A 17,563-nucleotide genomic window follows, 5' to 3' on the forward strand; every position below is an offset into this window, starting at 1 on the left:
TTGTACTCTATTTATTGTTCTTATAAGTCTAACATGCTAGTTTAGCCTTCGTGCAAGGTTTCGTGAGGTAAAGATGCGAATAGACGAAGTTATGTTGAAATTGCACAAAAACGTAAAAAGCTCGTCTAAAAAGAGAGTTGAGCGATCCCAAAGCTTTAAAGTGGACCGTTGTACTCTATTTAGTGTCCTTAAAAGTCTAACATGCTAGTTTAGCCTTCGTGCAATGTTTCATAGGGTAAACATACGAATTGATCAATTAATGTTTGAAATTGCACGAAAACGTGAATCGCTAGTCTATGGAGAGAGTTGAGCAATTCCAAAGCATCAAATTGGACCATTGTACTCTATTTAGTGTTCTTAGAAGTCTAACATGCGAGTTTACCCTTCGTGCAAGGTTTTGTGAGGTAAAGATGCGAATAGACCAAGTTATGTTGAAATTGCACAAAAAAGTGAAAAGCTCGTCTATGGAGAGAGTTGAGCAATTCCAAAGCATCAAAGTCCACCACTGTACTCCATTTAGTGTTCTTAGAAATCTAACATGCTAGTTTAGCCTTCATGCGTTGTTCCGGAAGGTAAAGATGCGAATGGACCAAGTTATGTTTGGAATGGCACAAAAACATGTAAAGCTCGTCTATGGAGAGAGTTGAGCAATTCCAGAGCTTCAAAGTGGACCGTTGTACTCTATTTAGTATCCTTAGAAGTCTAACATGCCAGTTTAGCCTTCGTGCAATGTTTCGCAAGGTAAAGATACGAATAGATCAAGTAATGTTTGAAATTGCAAAAAAACGTGTAAATCTCGTGTATCGAGAATGTTGAGCAATTCCAAGGCATCAAAGTGAACCCTTGTACTCTATTTAGTGTTCTTTGAAGTCTAACTTGCTACTTCAGCTTTCATGCAACGTTTCGTCAGTTAAAGAAGCGAATAGACCAAGTTATGTTTGAAATTGCTCAAAAACGTAAATCGCTCGTCTATGGAGAGAGTTGAGCAATTCCAAAGCATCAAAGTGGACTGTTGTACTCTATTTTTTGCTCTTAGAAGTCTAACTTGCTAGTTTAGCGTTCGGCAACGTTTTGCAAGTTAAAGATGCGAATAGAGCAAGTTATGTTTGAAATGGCACAAATGCGTGAATCGCTCCTCGATGGAGGGAGTTACGCAATTGCAAACCATCAAAGTGGACCGTTGTACTCTATTTTGCGCTCTTAGAAGTCTAACTTGCTAGTTTAGCGTTCAGCAACGTTTCGTAAGTTAAAGATGCGAATGGACCAAGTTATGATCGAAATGGCACAAAAACGTGAATTGCTCGTCTATGGAGAGAGTTGAGCAATTCCAAAGCATCAAAGTGCACCGTGGTATGCTATTTTGTGCTCTTAGAAGTCTAACATGCTAGTTTAGCATTCGTCAACGTTTCGTAAGCTAAAGATGTGAATGGACCAAGTTATGACTGAAATGGCACAAAAACGTAAAAAGCTCGTCTAAAAAGAGAGTTGAGCGATCCCAAAGCTTTAAAGTGGACCGTTGTACTCTATTTAGTGTCCTTAAAAGTCTAACATGCTAGTTTAGCCTTCGTGCAATGTTTCATAGGGTAAACATACGAATTGATCAATTAATGTTTGAAATTGCACGAAAACGTGAATTGCTAGTCTATGGAGAGAGTTGAGCAATTCCAAAGCATCAAATTGGACCATTGTACTCTATTTAGTGTTCTTAGAAGTTTAACATGCTAGTTTAGCCTTCATGCAATGTTTCGTAAGGTAAAGATACGAATAGATCAAGTAATGTTTGAAATTGCACAATAATGTGTAAATCTCATCGATGGAGAGTGTTGAGCAATTCCAAAATATCAAAGTGGACCGTTGCACTCTATTTAGTGTTCTTAGAATTCCAACTTGCTAGTTTAGCTTTTGTGCAATGTTTCATAAGTTAAAGATACGAATAGACGAAGTTATGTTTGAAATTGCACAAAAACGTGTAAAGCTCGTCTATGGAGAGAGTTGAGCAATTCCAAAGCATCAAATTGGACCATTGTACTCTATTTATTGTTCTTAGAAGTCTAACATGCTAGTTTAGCCTTCGTGCAAGGTTTCGTGAGGTAAAGATGCGAATAGACCAAGTTATGTTGAAATTGCACAAAAACGTAAAAGGCTCATCTAAAAAGGGAGTTGAGCGATTCCAAAGCTTCAAAGTGGACCGTTGTACTCTATTTAGTGTCATTAAAAGTCTAACATGCTAGTTTAGCCTTCGTGCAATGTTTCGTAAGGTAAAGATACGAATAGATCAAGTAATGTTTGAAATTGCAAAAAAACATGTAAATCTCGTCTATGTAGAGGGTTGAGCAATTCCAAAGCATCAAAGTGGACTGCTGTACTCTATTTTGTGTTCTTAGAAGTCTAACTTGCTACTTTAGATTTCCTGCAATGTTTCGTAAGTTAAATATGTGAATAGACCAAGTTATGTTTGAAACGGCACAAAAACGTGTAAAGCTCGTCTATCGAGATAGTTGAGCAATTACAAACCATGAAAGTGGAACGATGTACTCTATTTTATGTTATTTGAAGTCCAACTTGCTAGTTTTGTTTTCGGCCAATGATTCGTAAGTTAAAGATGCGAATAGACCAAGTTATGTTAGAAATTGCACAAAAACTTGTAAAGCTCGTCTATGGAGAGAGTTGAGCAATTCCAAAGCATCAAAGTGGACCATTGTACTCTGTTTTGTGTTATTAGAAGTCTAAGTTGCTAGTTTAGCTTTCATGCAACGTTTCCTAAGTTAAAGATGCGAATAGAACAAGTTATGCTTGAAAATGCACAAAAACGTGAATTGCTCGTCTATGGAGAGAGTTGAGCAATTCCAAACCATCAAATTGGACCATTGTACTCTATTTATTGTTCTTAGAAGTCTAACATGCTAGTTTAGCCTTGGTGCAAGGTTTCGTGAGGTAAAGATGCGAATAGACCAAGTTATGTTGAAATTACACAAAAACGTGAAAAGCTCTTTGATGGAGAGTGTTGAGCAATTCCAAAGCATCAAAGTGGACTGTTGTACTAACTTGCTAGTTTAGCTTTCGTGCAACGTTTCAGAAGTTAAAATTCGAATAGACCAAGTTATGTTTGAAATTACACAAAAACGTGTAAAGCTCGTCTATGGAGAGAGTTGAGCAATTCCAAAGCATCAAAGTGGACCGTTGTACTCTGTTTTGTGTTATTAGAAGTCTAAGTTGCTAGTTTAGCTTTCATGCAACGTTTCCTAAGTTAAAGATGCGAATAGAACAAGTTACGTTTGAAAATGCACAAAAACGTGAATTGCTCGTCTATGGAGGGAGTTGAGCAATTCTAAAGCATCAAATTGGACCATTGTACTCTATTTATTGGTCTTAGAAGTCTAACATGCTAGTTTAGACTTGGTGCAAGGTTTCGTGAGGTAAAGATGCGAATAGACCAATTTTTGTTGAAATTACACAAAAACGTGAAAAGCTCGTTGATGGAGAGTGTTGAGCAATTCCAAATCATCAAAGTGGACCGTTGTACTAACTTGCTAGTTTAGCTTTCGTGCAACGATTCGGAAGTTAAAATTCGAATAGACCAAGTTATGTTTGAAATTGCACAAAAAGGTGTAAAGCTCGCCCATGGAGAGAGTTGAGCAATTCCAAAGCATCAAAGTGGACCCTTGTACTCTATTTAGTGTTCTTAGAAGTCTAACTTGCTCTTTTTGCTTTCGTGCAATGTTTCGTCAGTTAAAGATGTGAATAGACCAAGTTATGTTGAAATTACACAAAAACTTGACAAGCTCGTCTGTGGAGAGAGTTGAGCAATTTCAAAGCATCAAATTGGACCATTGTACTCTATTTATTGTTCTTCAAAGTCTAACATGCTAGTTTAGCCTTGGTGCAAGGTTTCATGAGGTAAAGATGCGAATAGACCAAGTTATGTTGAAATTGCACAAAAACGTGAAAAGCTCGTCTATGGAGAGAGTCGAGCAAGTCCAAAGGATAAAATTTGTCCATTGTACTCTATTAACTGTTCTTATAAGTCTAACATGCTAGTTTAGCCTTCGTGCAAGGTTTCGTAAGGTAAACATGCGAATAGACCAACTTATATTAAAATTGCACAAAAACGTGAAAAGCTCGTCTATGGAGAGAGTAGAGCGATTCCAAAGCATCAAAGTGTATCATTGTACTCTATTTTGTGTTCTTAGAAGTCTAACTTGCTACTTGAGCTTTCGTTTAACGTTTCGTAAGTTAAAGATGCGAATAGACCAAGTTATGTTTGAAATTATACAAAAATGTGTATTGCTCGTCTATGGAAAGAGTTGAGCAATTCCGAAGAATCAAATTGGACCATTGTACTCTATTTAGTGTTCTTAGAAGTCTAACTTGCTACTTTAGCTTTCGTGCCACGTTTGGTAAGTTAAACATGCGAATAGACGAAGTTATGTTGGAAATTGCACAAAAACTTGTAAAGCTCGTCTATGGAGAGAGTTGAGCAATTCCAAAGCATCAAAGTCCACCACCGTACTCTATTTACTGTTCTTAGAAATCTAACATGCTAGTTTAGCCTTCGTGCAAGGTTTCGTGAGGTAAAGATACGAATAGGCCAAGTTATGTTGAAATTGCACGAAAACGTGAAAAGCTCGTCTATGGAGAGAGTTGAGCAATTCAAAAGCTTCAAGTTGGACCATTGTACTCTATTAAGTGTTCTTAGAAGTCTAACATGCTAGTTTAGTCTTTCTGCAAGGTTTCGTGAGGTAAAGATGCGAATAGACCAAGTTATGTTGAAATTACATAAAAAAGTGAAAAGCTCGTATATGGAGAGAGTTGTGTTGGGATTATGTCCTAAAAACATACCATGTATGACAGTTCTGAGGTTTATTGATGAATATTTAATATTGCATTATGTGTATTAGATGTCTTTTCATTTATGTATGAATGTTCCATCAATGTCTAGAGATGTTATTTATAGTAATCTTGGATACTCAGATACATTTTATGTGTGAGTGCAGACAGACACAAGATTCACTATTACATCCGAAATAAATTAGTCACAACCAGATTAACAAAGTTAGGCACTTTGTTGATATAGGTTGTAGTGCATGGACATCTCCAAATAGGGGAGTGGTTTGTCTTGATCACTCGAGAGGAGTCTCGGATTGGTGCACTGGTGTATGTAAGGAAACATACATTGACGGACTTACATAGGAAAGAACAACCAGAAAAGTACTATCAATGAGTTGTTCATCCTATAGCTGTGAGAGTACGATATCTCTTAAGCTTGAGTAGGTCAATACTTTCATACTTATAGCGTGTGCGTTTTGATTCATCAATGAGTGAGACACACACTATTGTCAATATACTCGATGGATTGGATGTATGCCACTAGGGTGTGGGAGCATACCTACAAAATAGTCATTCATGTACTTTCGGGATACGGAAGTGTAAGCACCCACCTGAGAGGTTCAAATTAATCTACCCAGAAACTCTGTAGAGTGATCCTTATGGATCAAGCGTTGGCATCTAGATTGATCGACGGGTCAATCTAATACGCTTAGTGGATAGATATAAGGGAACTGAGAACTCAGGGGAAATATGAACTTTGCAGTGTTTGATAGTACACAAACTCTCACTTCAACTTACCGGGTGTTGCATGGAGGATATATTCGTACACATCTCACAGGTCAGGGACAGGTTTCTAATAAGGAAAAGCCTCGATGTAAGTATCGTACATCTCTGGGAGTTCATCCATAGTTCAGGTGGTGTCAGACGAACATTGGATTGAAGTATTATTCCTAGTCATAGGGCTTGGCGGTAAAGAATAATATTTTGGGAGCCTAGATTTGTATGTCCTGTGGAGTCCCCTTGGTAGCCTCATTTTAGTCTCTCGTCCTATTAAAGGAAGATCGGCAAATTTCACCATATCACAATGGTCATTGGGATATTTACAAGAATAGAATTTGTATGACAAATAGATATAATTTTATTGGGTTTTGGATTTCCAAAGATAACCCTAAGATGAAATTATTTTTGTTAAGATATACAAAATTCTTGTAAGTGTATTTATGATAAAATAATAAGTCCCGAATTCTTGAATTCTTGAAGTATACAAAATTATTTTTGTTAAGATATACAAAATTCTTGATTTTAATTGTAAAATAAATATTTTACATAATCAAAATTAAAGTCAAGAATGGACTAAGGATCAAAATAATATTTGAGCCTTGAATTCTTGAAGTATTGGGCCAAGCATGCTTTGCATTGCAAAAACATGGACAGCCCAATGAGAAGTAAAAGAGGCGTCAATTATAAGTAGTTGACAAGGTCTCCTTTATTGGTTTTCCTAATTCCCATTGGATTAGTAAAACTAAACCTAATAGGGACTCTATTATTTTTATATAAATACAACATGTGCTCTACGATTTACTCAATTCTTAGGCAGCACAATTGTGGCACAACCGTGTCCTATTAAATACAAAGAAAAACAAAGTATTGAGTTTTAAAAAAGGTGTTGGCCGTATAGTTGATTTTTGGTTCACCACCAATCGGTGATTCTTTGCTTTGCACGTTCGCAATGAGATTAAGGGGAATACCAAGGAAACGACGTAGCCATTCCAAGTTGGTAGAGATCAAGCCGGTGGTTCGTGCGTTCAAGAAAAGAAGAAAGCTTAGGACCTCGATTTTGAAGAGGTTGGTTAATCCATAACTTTCTTGATGCCATGTTGTGTGTGCTTGATCTTGTTTTAATAATTGCTAGGATATAAACCTAGAAGCATGCTAGGATTATTTACAAAGATTAAAACTTGATCTTGTGTGTTTGATTAACATGTTAAAATAAGATTTGAGATCAAATAAATTTTTAGAAGCATGTTAGGCAAAAACACGCTATGGCCGTAGGGCATCGTTTCTTAAATTTTGATTTATACCTATGCTAAGACGATCCTAGTTAGCTTCCGCTGCATGTCTAAAATTAGTTTTAGCAACCAACAAATGGTATCGGAGCAAACTTAGTATGTATTAAGTCAAGATTAACACAAAGATTCATAAGAAAAACAATTGCGCGCTAGATTGGTGCCTAGGGTGTGCGATTGATTTTGTGAATTTTTGGATGCCACTAACACTTGTTTTGCAGCCTTGAGATACTGTGCTAAGCTGGTATTAATTTATTTAATTTTATTGTTTTGGGTTGTAACCCATAGGCTCGCGTTTAGAGTCTATGGGATATTTTTTGTAAAGCTGCTTTTTTTTTTTCAGATTTGTAGTTTCCATGCTTTGTAAATTCATTAGAATCACTTGTAAGCCTTCCCCAAGGCATAGGATTTTTGTACTAGTACTTAGTGATGTTATGAATAGAAAAGCATGAATAAATCGCGAAGAAACACCGCTGAAAAATTGCAGCAGCCAAGACAAGTTGTGTGCGCGACAGATTTTCCAGATTTGTGCTTGGAGTGTTCCTAAGGGGTATTTCGGGTTGTACCTCAATTTTTTTGGGTAACCAAAATATTTCTGGACTAGGGACACCCCTGGACAGCCTCTGGAAGTCGCGAACGCAGGTTCGTGATGGAGTTCGACACAAAGAAAATTCCCGAAAGTGAAGCAGACTCACGGCCCACGGCTAGGGTTTCTCCCTAGTCTTCGAGTCACGATTGGAGATGGATATCTGCATGTTGGACACCATGAAGAACAGCTTAGATACAGTATCATATGTGTTTATTATGTTTGTTTATTTTGCTTTATTCAATTATGCTTTTACTTATGTGAATGGATGTATGATTAAATTGGCATATAAACAAGCCTTGGCACCGGGCTTATTAGGAATCACCTTTCGACATCTTATAAGCTACATGTAATTACATGATTAGATGAACTTTCGTGGCATAATTTAATAGATTAAAGATTTAGGTTAATCACCTAATTAACTATTGGGAATAATTATGAGTTTAATCACGTGGAATTACATAATTGGTTAACGATTAAAGGTTGATTCGAGCCACTAGGATCTAAGGTAATCTTCAACCAGAAAAACCCTAATAATAAATTATTGAGTGGGAGAGGGTTATATCTAATGACATGACCCACGGCTTCCCAAAGGTTAATCCTCACTAGGGTATATAAACTTACTCGTGTTGCATGCGCAACCCCCCTCTGGGATGGAGTTTATATGCCAGGTCTAGTGGGAGGATTTCAAGTGGAAATTTTGATTCTTACTTGTAGATGGGTACTTACTCATGTTGCATGCGCAACCCCCCTCTAGGATGGAGTATCCATTAGTTGCAATAGTAGAATTGAAAGCTGATAACTTATGACACGCTTGTATGAAAGCTTACTCGTGTTGCACGCGCAACCCCCCTCCGGGATGGAGTTTTCACATGAGCAAGTTCCAGTAGGTTAAACCTTGGTTTACACTCAACCTACAAAGGAGCCAAATAAATAGTGATCAAGAAATTCAAGAGGCCCAAAAGGCTAGACGCTTGAATTTATTTGACTGAGTTAGACTTGGGTCAACTAGGCAAGCAATTGTTGTTGGTTGATATGCTATTACATTTTATTTAGTAAATGTTTGGGTTTTTATTACTTAGTAGATATGTAAAAAGATTAAATAATTGGAGCATTCATCTGATGCATTTTAAATGTTCTAAATTTCAGATGTCGTTTTCTCCACTTATTTCCATATTGAATGAAAACAAACTATCTGGACCGAATTATGTTGACTGGAAACGAAACTTGGACATAGTGCTCACCTCAGGTGGGTACAAGTATGTTCTGATCGAGGATTGTCCTGAGTTGGGCCCTGACCCAACAGATGAGGACAGATTGGCTCGGCAAAAATGGATCAATGCCAATGACATGGCCAAGTGCTATATCTTAGCGTCTTTATTGCCAGTCTTACAGAAACAACATGAGAGCATGCAGACAGCTGGAGACATGATCTTCAGTCTGCAAGAAATGTTCCAACAAAGCACTCGTCCTGCAAGGCAGCAAGCGATAAAGAAGTTGATGAACGCCAAGCAGGCCGAGGGTACTCCCGTGAGAGAGCATATGCTCAAGGTCATGGAGTACCTCTATGAAGCCTTGGATCTTGGTGCTGAAATCGATGGACAAACACAGATGGATATGGTCTTGGAGACCTTGTCAAGCTCATTCTCCCAGTTCAAGTTGAACTTCAACATGAACAAGATGGAGATGTCTCTTCCAATGCTTATGAAGGAACTTCAATCCGCTGAGCAGATAATGGGAAAGGAGAGGCAAGTCCATTTTGTTAAAGTTTCTAATTCTGGGCCCAAAAAGCCTAAGAATAAGAAGAAGCAAGCCACTGCTGCCAAAGGCCCAAAGATAAAGAAAAAGGGCAAGGTTGTGAAGGGGAAAGGCAAATGCTTTCATTGCAACCAGAAAGGGCACTGGAAAAGTGATTGCCCAAAGCTTCTAGCAAAGAAGCAGATTGAGGGTAATATTCTATTTATTGAGACTTGTTTAGTGGTTGATTCTACTGTATCCTGGATTGTAGACTCTGGAGCCACTAATCATGTTTGCAATTCATTGCAGGGGTTTCAGGAAACCAGGAAACTTAATAAAGGGGAAATCACTTTGAGGACTGCTTCAGGAGTCATAGTAGAAGCTACTAAAGTATGAATAGTTAATTTATATTTTGGATGTAATAAGATTTTAACATTGAATGATTGCCTTTATGTTCTGGATATTAGACGAAATTTAATTTCAGTTTCAAGTTTAATGTCAGAAGGGTATCATTTATCTTTCCTTTCTAATGTTACAATTAGTAGATATGGAAAGGAAATATGCTCTGGAACTATGAATGGAAATCTGTTTTATTTACATCCAAATTCCTACTCTGGTAATAATTGTGATATTATGCATGCTGAATCTAGAAAGAGAAAGGCCATATCCAATGAGGAAACCCTTTGGCACTTACGACTTGGCCATATTAACCAAACAAGAATCAATAGGCTAGTTCATGATGGGTCACTCGGCCCATTAGATATGAACAGTATGCCACAATGTAGGTCTTGTTTAGAAGGTAAAATGACTAAGAGGTCGTTCAAGTCCAAAGGCCTTAGGGCTAATGATTTGCTTGCGTTGGTGCATACAGACGTATGTGGACCGATGACGGTACAAGCCCGAGGAGGTTTTGAGTACTTCATTACTTTTACTGATGATTACTCTAGGCATGGATGAATTTATCTAATGCGCCGCAAGTCTGAGGCTTTTGACAAGTTCAAAGAGTTTAAGGCTTTTGCGGAGTACCAATTGGATAAACGCATCAAAGCTATACGGTCTGACCGTGGTGGCGAATACATGCCAGATGAGTATAAACAGTATCTCACGGATAATGGCATTGTTACTCAGCTTTCTGCACCTAGAACGCCTCAACAAAATGGGGTAGCAGAAAGGAGAAACAGAACTCTACTGGATATGGTAAGATGCATGATGTGTCATGCAACTCTTCCTGAATCTTTTTCGGGATATGCCCTAGAAACTGCCATGCACATCTTGAATTTAGTACCGTCTAAGTCAGTATCAAAGACACCTCATGAGATGTGGACTGGACGCAAGTCTGATCCTAGAAATCTAAAAGTTTGGGGATGTTCGGCTTTTGTACTGGCAGATAAGACAACTAAATTTGGACCAAGATCTGTGTTGTGCTATTGGGTTGGATTTCCTAAAAGGACTCGTGGTGGCTATTTTTACAATCCTGATAGTCAAAAAGTATTCATTAGCACGAATGCTAGATTCTTAGAAGAGGATTGTATCAACAGCAGTGAACCAAGGAAGATAATCCTTGAAGAACAAAATCTTGATGGTTCAACTTCCGGTCCAACAGAAAATGTTGAGAATGAACAAATAACCGAAACAATTTTGGATGAACACTAGAGCTTCGTCGTAGTGGGAGGGTCTCACGACCTCTTGAAAGGTTCATGTACTTTGGAGAGTCAGTTTTGGTAGTGTCTGACGAACTTGAACCAGATCCCACTAGTTACGAAAAAGCAGTTTCTGATGTTGATGCAGATCATTGGCTCAAAGCGATGGAATCTGAATTAGAGTCTATGTATTCTAATGAAGTGTGGGATCTTGTAGACATACCCGACGGAATAAAACCCATAGGGTGCAAATGGGTCTACAAAAGGAAAAGAGGAGTAGATGGAAAGGTTGAAACCTTTAAAGCAAGGTTGGTGGCGAAGGGCTATACTCAGAAAGAGGGTATAGACTATGAGGAGACTTTCTCACCTGTAGCCATGCTTAAGTCCATCAGAATACTTCTCGCCATATCAGCTCATTTTGATTATGAGATATGGCAGATGGATGTCAAGACGACTTTCCTCAATGGCCATCTAGACGAAAGCATTTATATGATGCAACCCACTGGATTCGTTACTGAAAGTCAGCAAAATATGGTTTGCAAGCTTAAATCCTACGGATTTGATCAAAACCCTGATGAACCGTGTGTATACAAGAGATTGGACGGCGGGATAATTGTGTCCTTAATTCTCTACGTTGATGACATATTGCTCATCGGAAATGATACTGCAACTTTATCAGCGGTCAAGATATGGTTATCCAATCAGTTTAACATGAAAGACCTAGGAGAAGCAAGCTATGTTCTAGGCATCAAGCTTATGCGAGATCGCGGAACTAGAACATTAGCTCTCTCCCAAGCCACATACATAGAGAAGATTCTAGTCAAGTACGCATTGCATGACTCCAAGAAAGGTCTTTTACCTTTTAGACATGGAGTACCTCTTTCGAAGGACAACTGTCCTAAGACGGAAGAAGAGAAGCGTGAAATGAGTAAGGTGCCATATGCTTCCGCAGTTGGCAGTCTCATGTACGCTATGCTTTGTACTAGGCCAGACATCTGCTATGTAGTAGGATTGGTTAGTAGATATCAATCTAACCCTGGCTTGCATCACTGGACGGCGGTCAAACATATATTCAAGTATCTTCGTAGAACGAAAGATTATATGCTTGTTTACCATAGTGATGAAATCGTTCCAGTGGGTTATACTGATTCGGATTTCCAAGCAGACAAGGACTCTAGAAGGTCCACATCCGGTTACGTGTTTACACTTGGTGGTGCAGCCATAAGTTGGAGGAGTGTGAAGCAAACTTGCATCGTAGACTCCACCATGGAAGCCGAATATGTGGCAGCTTCAGAAGCCGCTAAAGAGGCAATTTGGTTGAGAAAGTTCCTTATGGAATTAGAGGTAGTCCCTAGCGTTGAGAGACCTATCACTTTATATTGTGACAATATGGGTGCAATAGCTCAAAGCAAGGAACCTCGTTACCACAGTAAAGGAAAACACATAGAACGTAAGTTCCATTTGATAAGGGAGTTCGTGCAGCGAAAGGAAGTGGAGATACTAAAGATTGCGTCATTACACAACTTGGCGGATCCATTCACCAAGGCCCTTACTGGAAAGAGTTTCAAAGCTCATGTAGAGGGAATGGGTGTTAGGATGCTTTAGGGAGTATGTTCTTTAGTCCAAGTGGGAGTTTATTGGGATTATGTCCTAAAAACATACCATGTATGACAGTTCTGAGGTTTATTGATGAATATTTAATATTGCATTATGTGTATTAAATGTCTTTTCATTTATGTATGAATGTTCCATCAATGTCTAGAGATGTTATTTATAGTAATCTTGGATACTCAGATACACTTTATGTGTGAGTATAGACAGACACAAGATTCACTATTACATCCGAAATAAATTAGTCACAACCAGATTAACAAAGTTAGGCACTTTGTTGATATAGGTTGTAGTGCATGGACATCTCCAAATAGGGGAGTGGTTTGTCTTGATCACTCGAGAGGAGTCTCGGATTGGTACACTGGTGTATGTAAGGAAACATACATTGACGGACTTACATAGGAAAGAACAACCAGAAAAGTACTATCAATGAGTTGTTCATCCTATTGCTGTGAGAGTACGATATCTCTTAAGCTTGAGTAGGTCAATACTTTCATACTTATAGCGTGTGCGTTTTGATTCATCAATGAGTGAGACACACACTATTGTCAATATACTCGATGGATTGGATGTATGCCACTAGGGTGTGGGAGCATACCTACAAAATAGTCATTCATGTACTTTCGGGATACGGAAGTGTAAGCACCCACCTGAGAGGTTCAAATTAATCTACCCAGAAACTCTGTAGAGTGATCCTTATGGATCAAGCGTTAGCATCTAGATTGATCGACGAGTCAATCTAATACGCTTAGTGGATAGATATAAGGGAACTGAGAACTCAGGGGAAATATGGACTTTGGAGTGTTTGATAGTACACAAACTCTCACTTCAACTTACCGGGTGTTGCATGGAGGATATATTCGTACACATCTCATAGGTCAGGGATAGGTTTCTAATAAGGAAAAGCCTCGATGTAAGTATCGTACATCTCTGGGAGTTCATCCATAGTTCAGGTGGTGTCAGACGAACATTGGATTGAAATATTATTTCTAGTCATAGGGCTTGTCGGTAAAGAATAATATTTTGGGAGCCTAGATTTGTTTGTCCTGCGGAGTCCCCTTGGTAGCCTCATTTTAGTCTCTCGTCCTATTAAAGGAAGATCGGCAAATTTCACCATATCACAACGGTCATTGGGATATTTACAAGAATAGAATTTGTATGACAAATAGATATAATTTTATTGGGTTTTGGATTTTCAAAGATAACCCTAAGATGAAATTATTTTTGTTAAGATATACAAAATTCTTGTAAGTGTATTTATGATAAAATAATAAGTCTCAAAATTTTGATTTGGATTGTAAAATAAAGATTTTACATAATCAAAATTAAAGTCAAGAATGGGCTAAGGATCAAAATAATATTTGAGCCTTGAATTCTTGAAGTATTGGGCCAAGCATGCTTTGCATTGCAAAAACATGGACAGCCCAATGAGAAATAAAAGAGGCGTCAATTATAAGTAGTTGACAATGTCTCCTTTATTGGTTTTCCTAATTCCCATTGGATTAGTAAAACTAAACCTAATAGGGACTCTATTATTTTTATATAAATACAACATGTGCTCTACGATTTACTCAATTCTTCGACAGCACAATTGTGACACAACCGTGTCCTATTAAATACAAAGAAAAACAAAGTATTGAGTTTTAAAAAAGGTGATGGCCGTATAGTTGATTTTTGGTTCACCACCAATCGGTGATTCTTTGCTTTGCACGTTCGCAATGAGATTAAGGGGAATACCAAGGAAACGACGTAGACATTCCAAGTTGGTAGAGATCAAGCCGGTGGTTCGTGCGTTCAAGAAAAGAAGAAAGCTTAGGACCTCGATTTTGAAGAGGTTGGTTAATCCCTAACTTTCTTGATGCCATGTTGTGTGTGCTTGATCTTGTTTTAATAATTGCTACGATATAAACCTAGAAGCATGCTAGGATTATTTACAAAGATTAAAACTTGATCTTGTGTGTTTGATTAACATGTTAAAATAAGATTTGAGATCAAATAAATTTTTAGAAGCATGTTAGGCAAAAACACGCTATGGCCGTAGGGCATCGTTTGTTAAATTTTGATTTATACCTATGCTAAGACGATCCTAGTTAGCTTCCGCTGCGTGTCTAAAATTAGTTTTAGCAACCAATAAATGGTATCGGAGCAAACTTAGTATGTATTAAGTCAAGATTAACACAAAGATTCATAAGGTTAGCCTTGGTGCAAGGTTTCGTGAGGTAAAGATGCGAATAGACCAAGTTATGTTGAAATTACACAAAAACATGTAAAGCTCATCTATGGAGAGCGTTGAGCAACTCCAAAGCATCAAAGTGGACCGTTGTACTCTATTTAGTGTTCTTTGAAGTCTAATGTGCTAGTTTAGCCTTGGTGCAAGGTTTCGTGAGGTAACGATGCGAATAGACCAAGTTATGTTGAAATTACACAAAAACGTGTAAAGCTCATCTATGGAGAGTGTTGAGCAATTCCAAAGCATCAAAGTGGACCGTTGTACTCTATTTAGTGTTCTTAGAAGTCTAATGTGCTAGTTTAGCCTTCGTGAAAGGTTTTGTGAGGTAAAGATGTGAATAGAAAAAGTTATGTTGAAATTGCACAAAAACGTGAAAAGCTCGTCTATGGTGAGAGTTGAGCAATTCCAAAGCATAAAATTTGACCATTATACTCTATTAACTGTTCTTAAAAGTCTAACATGCTAGTTTAGCCTTCGTGCAAGGTTTCGTAAGGTAAAGATGCGAATAGACCAACTTATATTAAAATTGCACAAAAACATGAAAAGCTCGTCAATGAAGAGAGTAGAGCAATTCCAAAGAATCAAGGTGTATCATTGTACTCTATTTTACGTTCTTAGAAGTCTAACTTGCTACTTAAGCTTTCGTTTAACGTTTCGTAAGTTAAAGATGCGAATATACCAAGTTATGTTTGAAATTATACAAAAACGTGGATTGCTCGTCTATGGAAAGAGTTGAGCAATTCCAAAGCATCAAATAGGACCATTGTACTCTATTTAGTGTTCTTAGGAGTCTAACTTGATACTTTAGCTTTTGTGCAACGTTTTGTAAGTTAAAGATGCGAATAGATGAAGTTATGTTCGAAATTGCACAAAAACGTGTAAAACCCATCTACGGAGAGAGTTCAGCAATTCCAAAGCTTCAAAGTGGACCGTTGAACTCTATTTGGTATTCTTAGAAGTCGAACTTGCTACTTTAGCTTTTGTGCAACGATTAGTAAGTTAAAGATGCGAATAGATGAAGTTATGTTTGGAATTGCACAAAAACTTGTAAAGCTCGTCTATGGAGAGAGTTGAGCAATTCCAAAGCATCAAAGTCCACCACCGTACTCTATTTACTGTTCTTAGAAATCTAACATGCTAGTTTAGCCTTCGTGCAAGGTTTCGTGAGGTAAAGATGCGAATAGACCAAGTTATGTTGAAATTGCACAAAACGTGAAAAGCTCATCTATGGAGAGAGTTGAGCAATTCCAAAGCTTCAAGTTGGACCATTGTACTCTATTTAGTGTTCTTAGAAGTCTAACATGCTAGTTTAGTCTTTCTGCAAGGTTTCGTGAGGTAAAGATGCGAATAGACCAAGTTATGTTGAAATTACATAAAAAAGTAAAAAGCTCGTCTATGGAGAGAGTTGAGCAATTCGAAAGCTTCAAAGTGGACCGTTGTACTCTATTTAGTGTTCTTAGAAGTCTAACTTGCTACTGTAGCTTTCGTGCAACGTTTCGTAAGTTAAAGATGCGAATAGACGAAGTTATGTTTGAAATTGTCCAAAAACGCGTAAAGCTCGTCTATGGAGAGAGTTGAGCAATTCCAAAGCGTCAAGGTCCACCACTGTACTCTATTTAGTGTTCTTAGAAATCTAACATGTTAGTTCAGCCTTCGTGCATTGATCCGGAAGGTAAAGATGCGAATAGACCAAGTTATGTTTGGAATGACATAAAACGTGTAAAGCTCATCTATGGAGAGAGTTGAGCAATTCCAAAGCATCAAATTGGACCATTGTACTCTATTTATTGTTCTTTGAAGTCTAACGTGCTAGTTTAGCCCTGGTGCAAGGTTTCGTGAGGTAAAGATGCGAATAGACCAAGTTATGTTGAAATTACACTAAAACGTGTAAAGCTCATCTATGGAGAGCGTTGAGCAACTCCAAAGCATCAAAGGGGACCGTTGTACTCTATTTAGTGTTCTTTGAAGTCTAACGTGCTAGTTTAGCCTTGGTGCAAGGTTTCGTGAGGTAAAGATGCGAATAGACCAAGTTATGTTGAAATTACACAAAAACGTGTAAAGCTCATCTATGTAGAGTGTTGAGCAATTCCAAAGCATCAAAGTGGACCGTTGTACTCTATTTAGTGTTCTTAGAAGTCTAACGTGCTAGTTTAGCCTTCGTGCAAGGTTTTGTGAGGTAAAGATGTGAATAGAAAAAGTTATGTTGAAATTGCACAAAAACGTCAAAAGCTCGTCTATGGAGAGAGTTGAGCAATTCCAAAGCATAAAATTTGACCATTATAATCTATTAACTATTCTTAGAAGTCTAACATGCTAGTTTTGCCTTCGTGCAAGGTTTCATAAGATAAGGATGCGAATATATCAACTTATATTAAAATTGCACAAAAACGTGAAAAGCTCGTCAATGGAGAGAGTAGAGCAATTCCAAAGAATGAAGGTGCATCATTGTACTCTATTTTGCGTTTTTAGTAGTCTAACTTGCTACTTAAGCTTTCGTTTAACGTTTCGTAAGTTAACGATGCGAATGTACCAAGTTATGTTTGAAATTATACAAAAACGTGGATTGCTCGTCCATGGAAAGAGTTGAGCAATTCCAAAGCATCAAATAGGACCATTGTACTCTATTTAGTGTTCTTAGAAGTCTAACTTGATACTTTAGCTTTTGTGCAACGTTTTGTAAGTTAAAGATGCGAATAGATGAAGTTATGTTCGAAATTGCACAAAAACGTGTAATACACATCTATGGAAAGAGTTGAGCAATTTCGAAGCTTCAAAGTGGACCGTTGAACTCTATTTGGTGTTCTTAGAAGTCGAACTTGCTGCTTTAGCTTTTGTGCAACGATTCGTAAGTTAAAGATGCGAATAG

General features: G+C 37.8%; 2 protein-coding genes across 2 annotated transcripts in view; one reads left to right on the forward strand and one right to left on the reverse strand.

Annotated features, from left to right (window-relative positions):
• Positions 1 to 8,829: 8,829 nt before the first annotated feature.
• On the forward strand, positions 8,830 to 10,173 carry LOC119985520. Its single transcript, XM_038829808.1, has 2 exons — positions 8,830 to 9,227; positions 10,002 to 10,173. Exons 1-2 carry the CDS (start codon positions 8,830 to 8,832, stop codon positions 10,171 to 10,173), a joined length of 570 nt encoding a protein of 189 aa, XP_038685736.1.
• A 3,861-nt stretch (positions 10,174 to 14,034) lies between these two features.
• Positions 14,035 to 17,563, reverse strand: part of LOC119985521 — a 42,511-nt gene continuing 38,982 nt past the window's right edge. The window contains exon 9 of the mRNA XM_038829810.1: positions 14,035 to 14,076. Within this exon, the coding sequence (XP_038685738.1) occupies positions 14,035 to 14,076 (42 nt within the window). The remainder of the gene's footprint in view (positions 14,077 to 17,563) is intronic.

Source organism: Tripterygium wilfordii, chromosome 19 (genome assembly GCF_013401445.1).
Source record: "Tripterygium wilfordii isolate XIE 37 chromosome 19, ASM1340144v1, whole genome shotgun sequence".
Lineage (NCBI taxonomy): Eukaryota > Viridiplantae > Streptophyta > Magnoliopsida > Celastrales > Celastraceae > Tripterygium > Tripterygium wilfordii.

Excerpts from the sequence above, each read along its gene's own strand:
- LOC119985520 (XM_038829808.1), top strand. The coding sequence starts at position 8,830 with ATGGCCAAGTGCTATATCTTAGCGTCTTTATTGCCAGTCTTACAGAAA. Across the intron at positions 9,228-10,001 it reads CAGATAATGGGAAAGGAGAG|GTCTTGTTTAGAAGGTAAAA; the intron begins GCAAGTCCATTT and ends GCCACAATGTAG.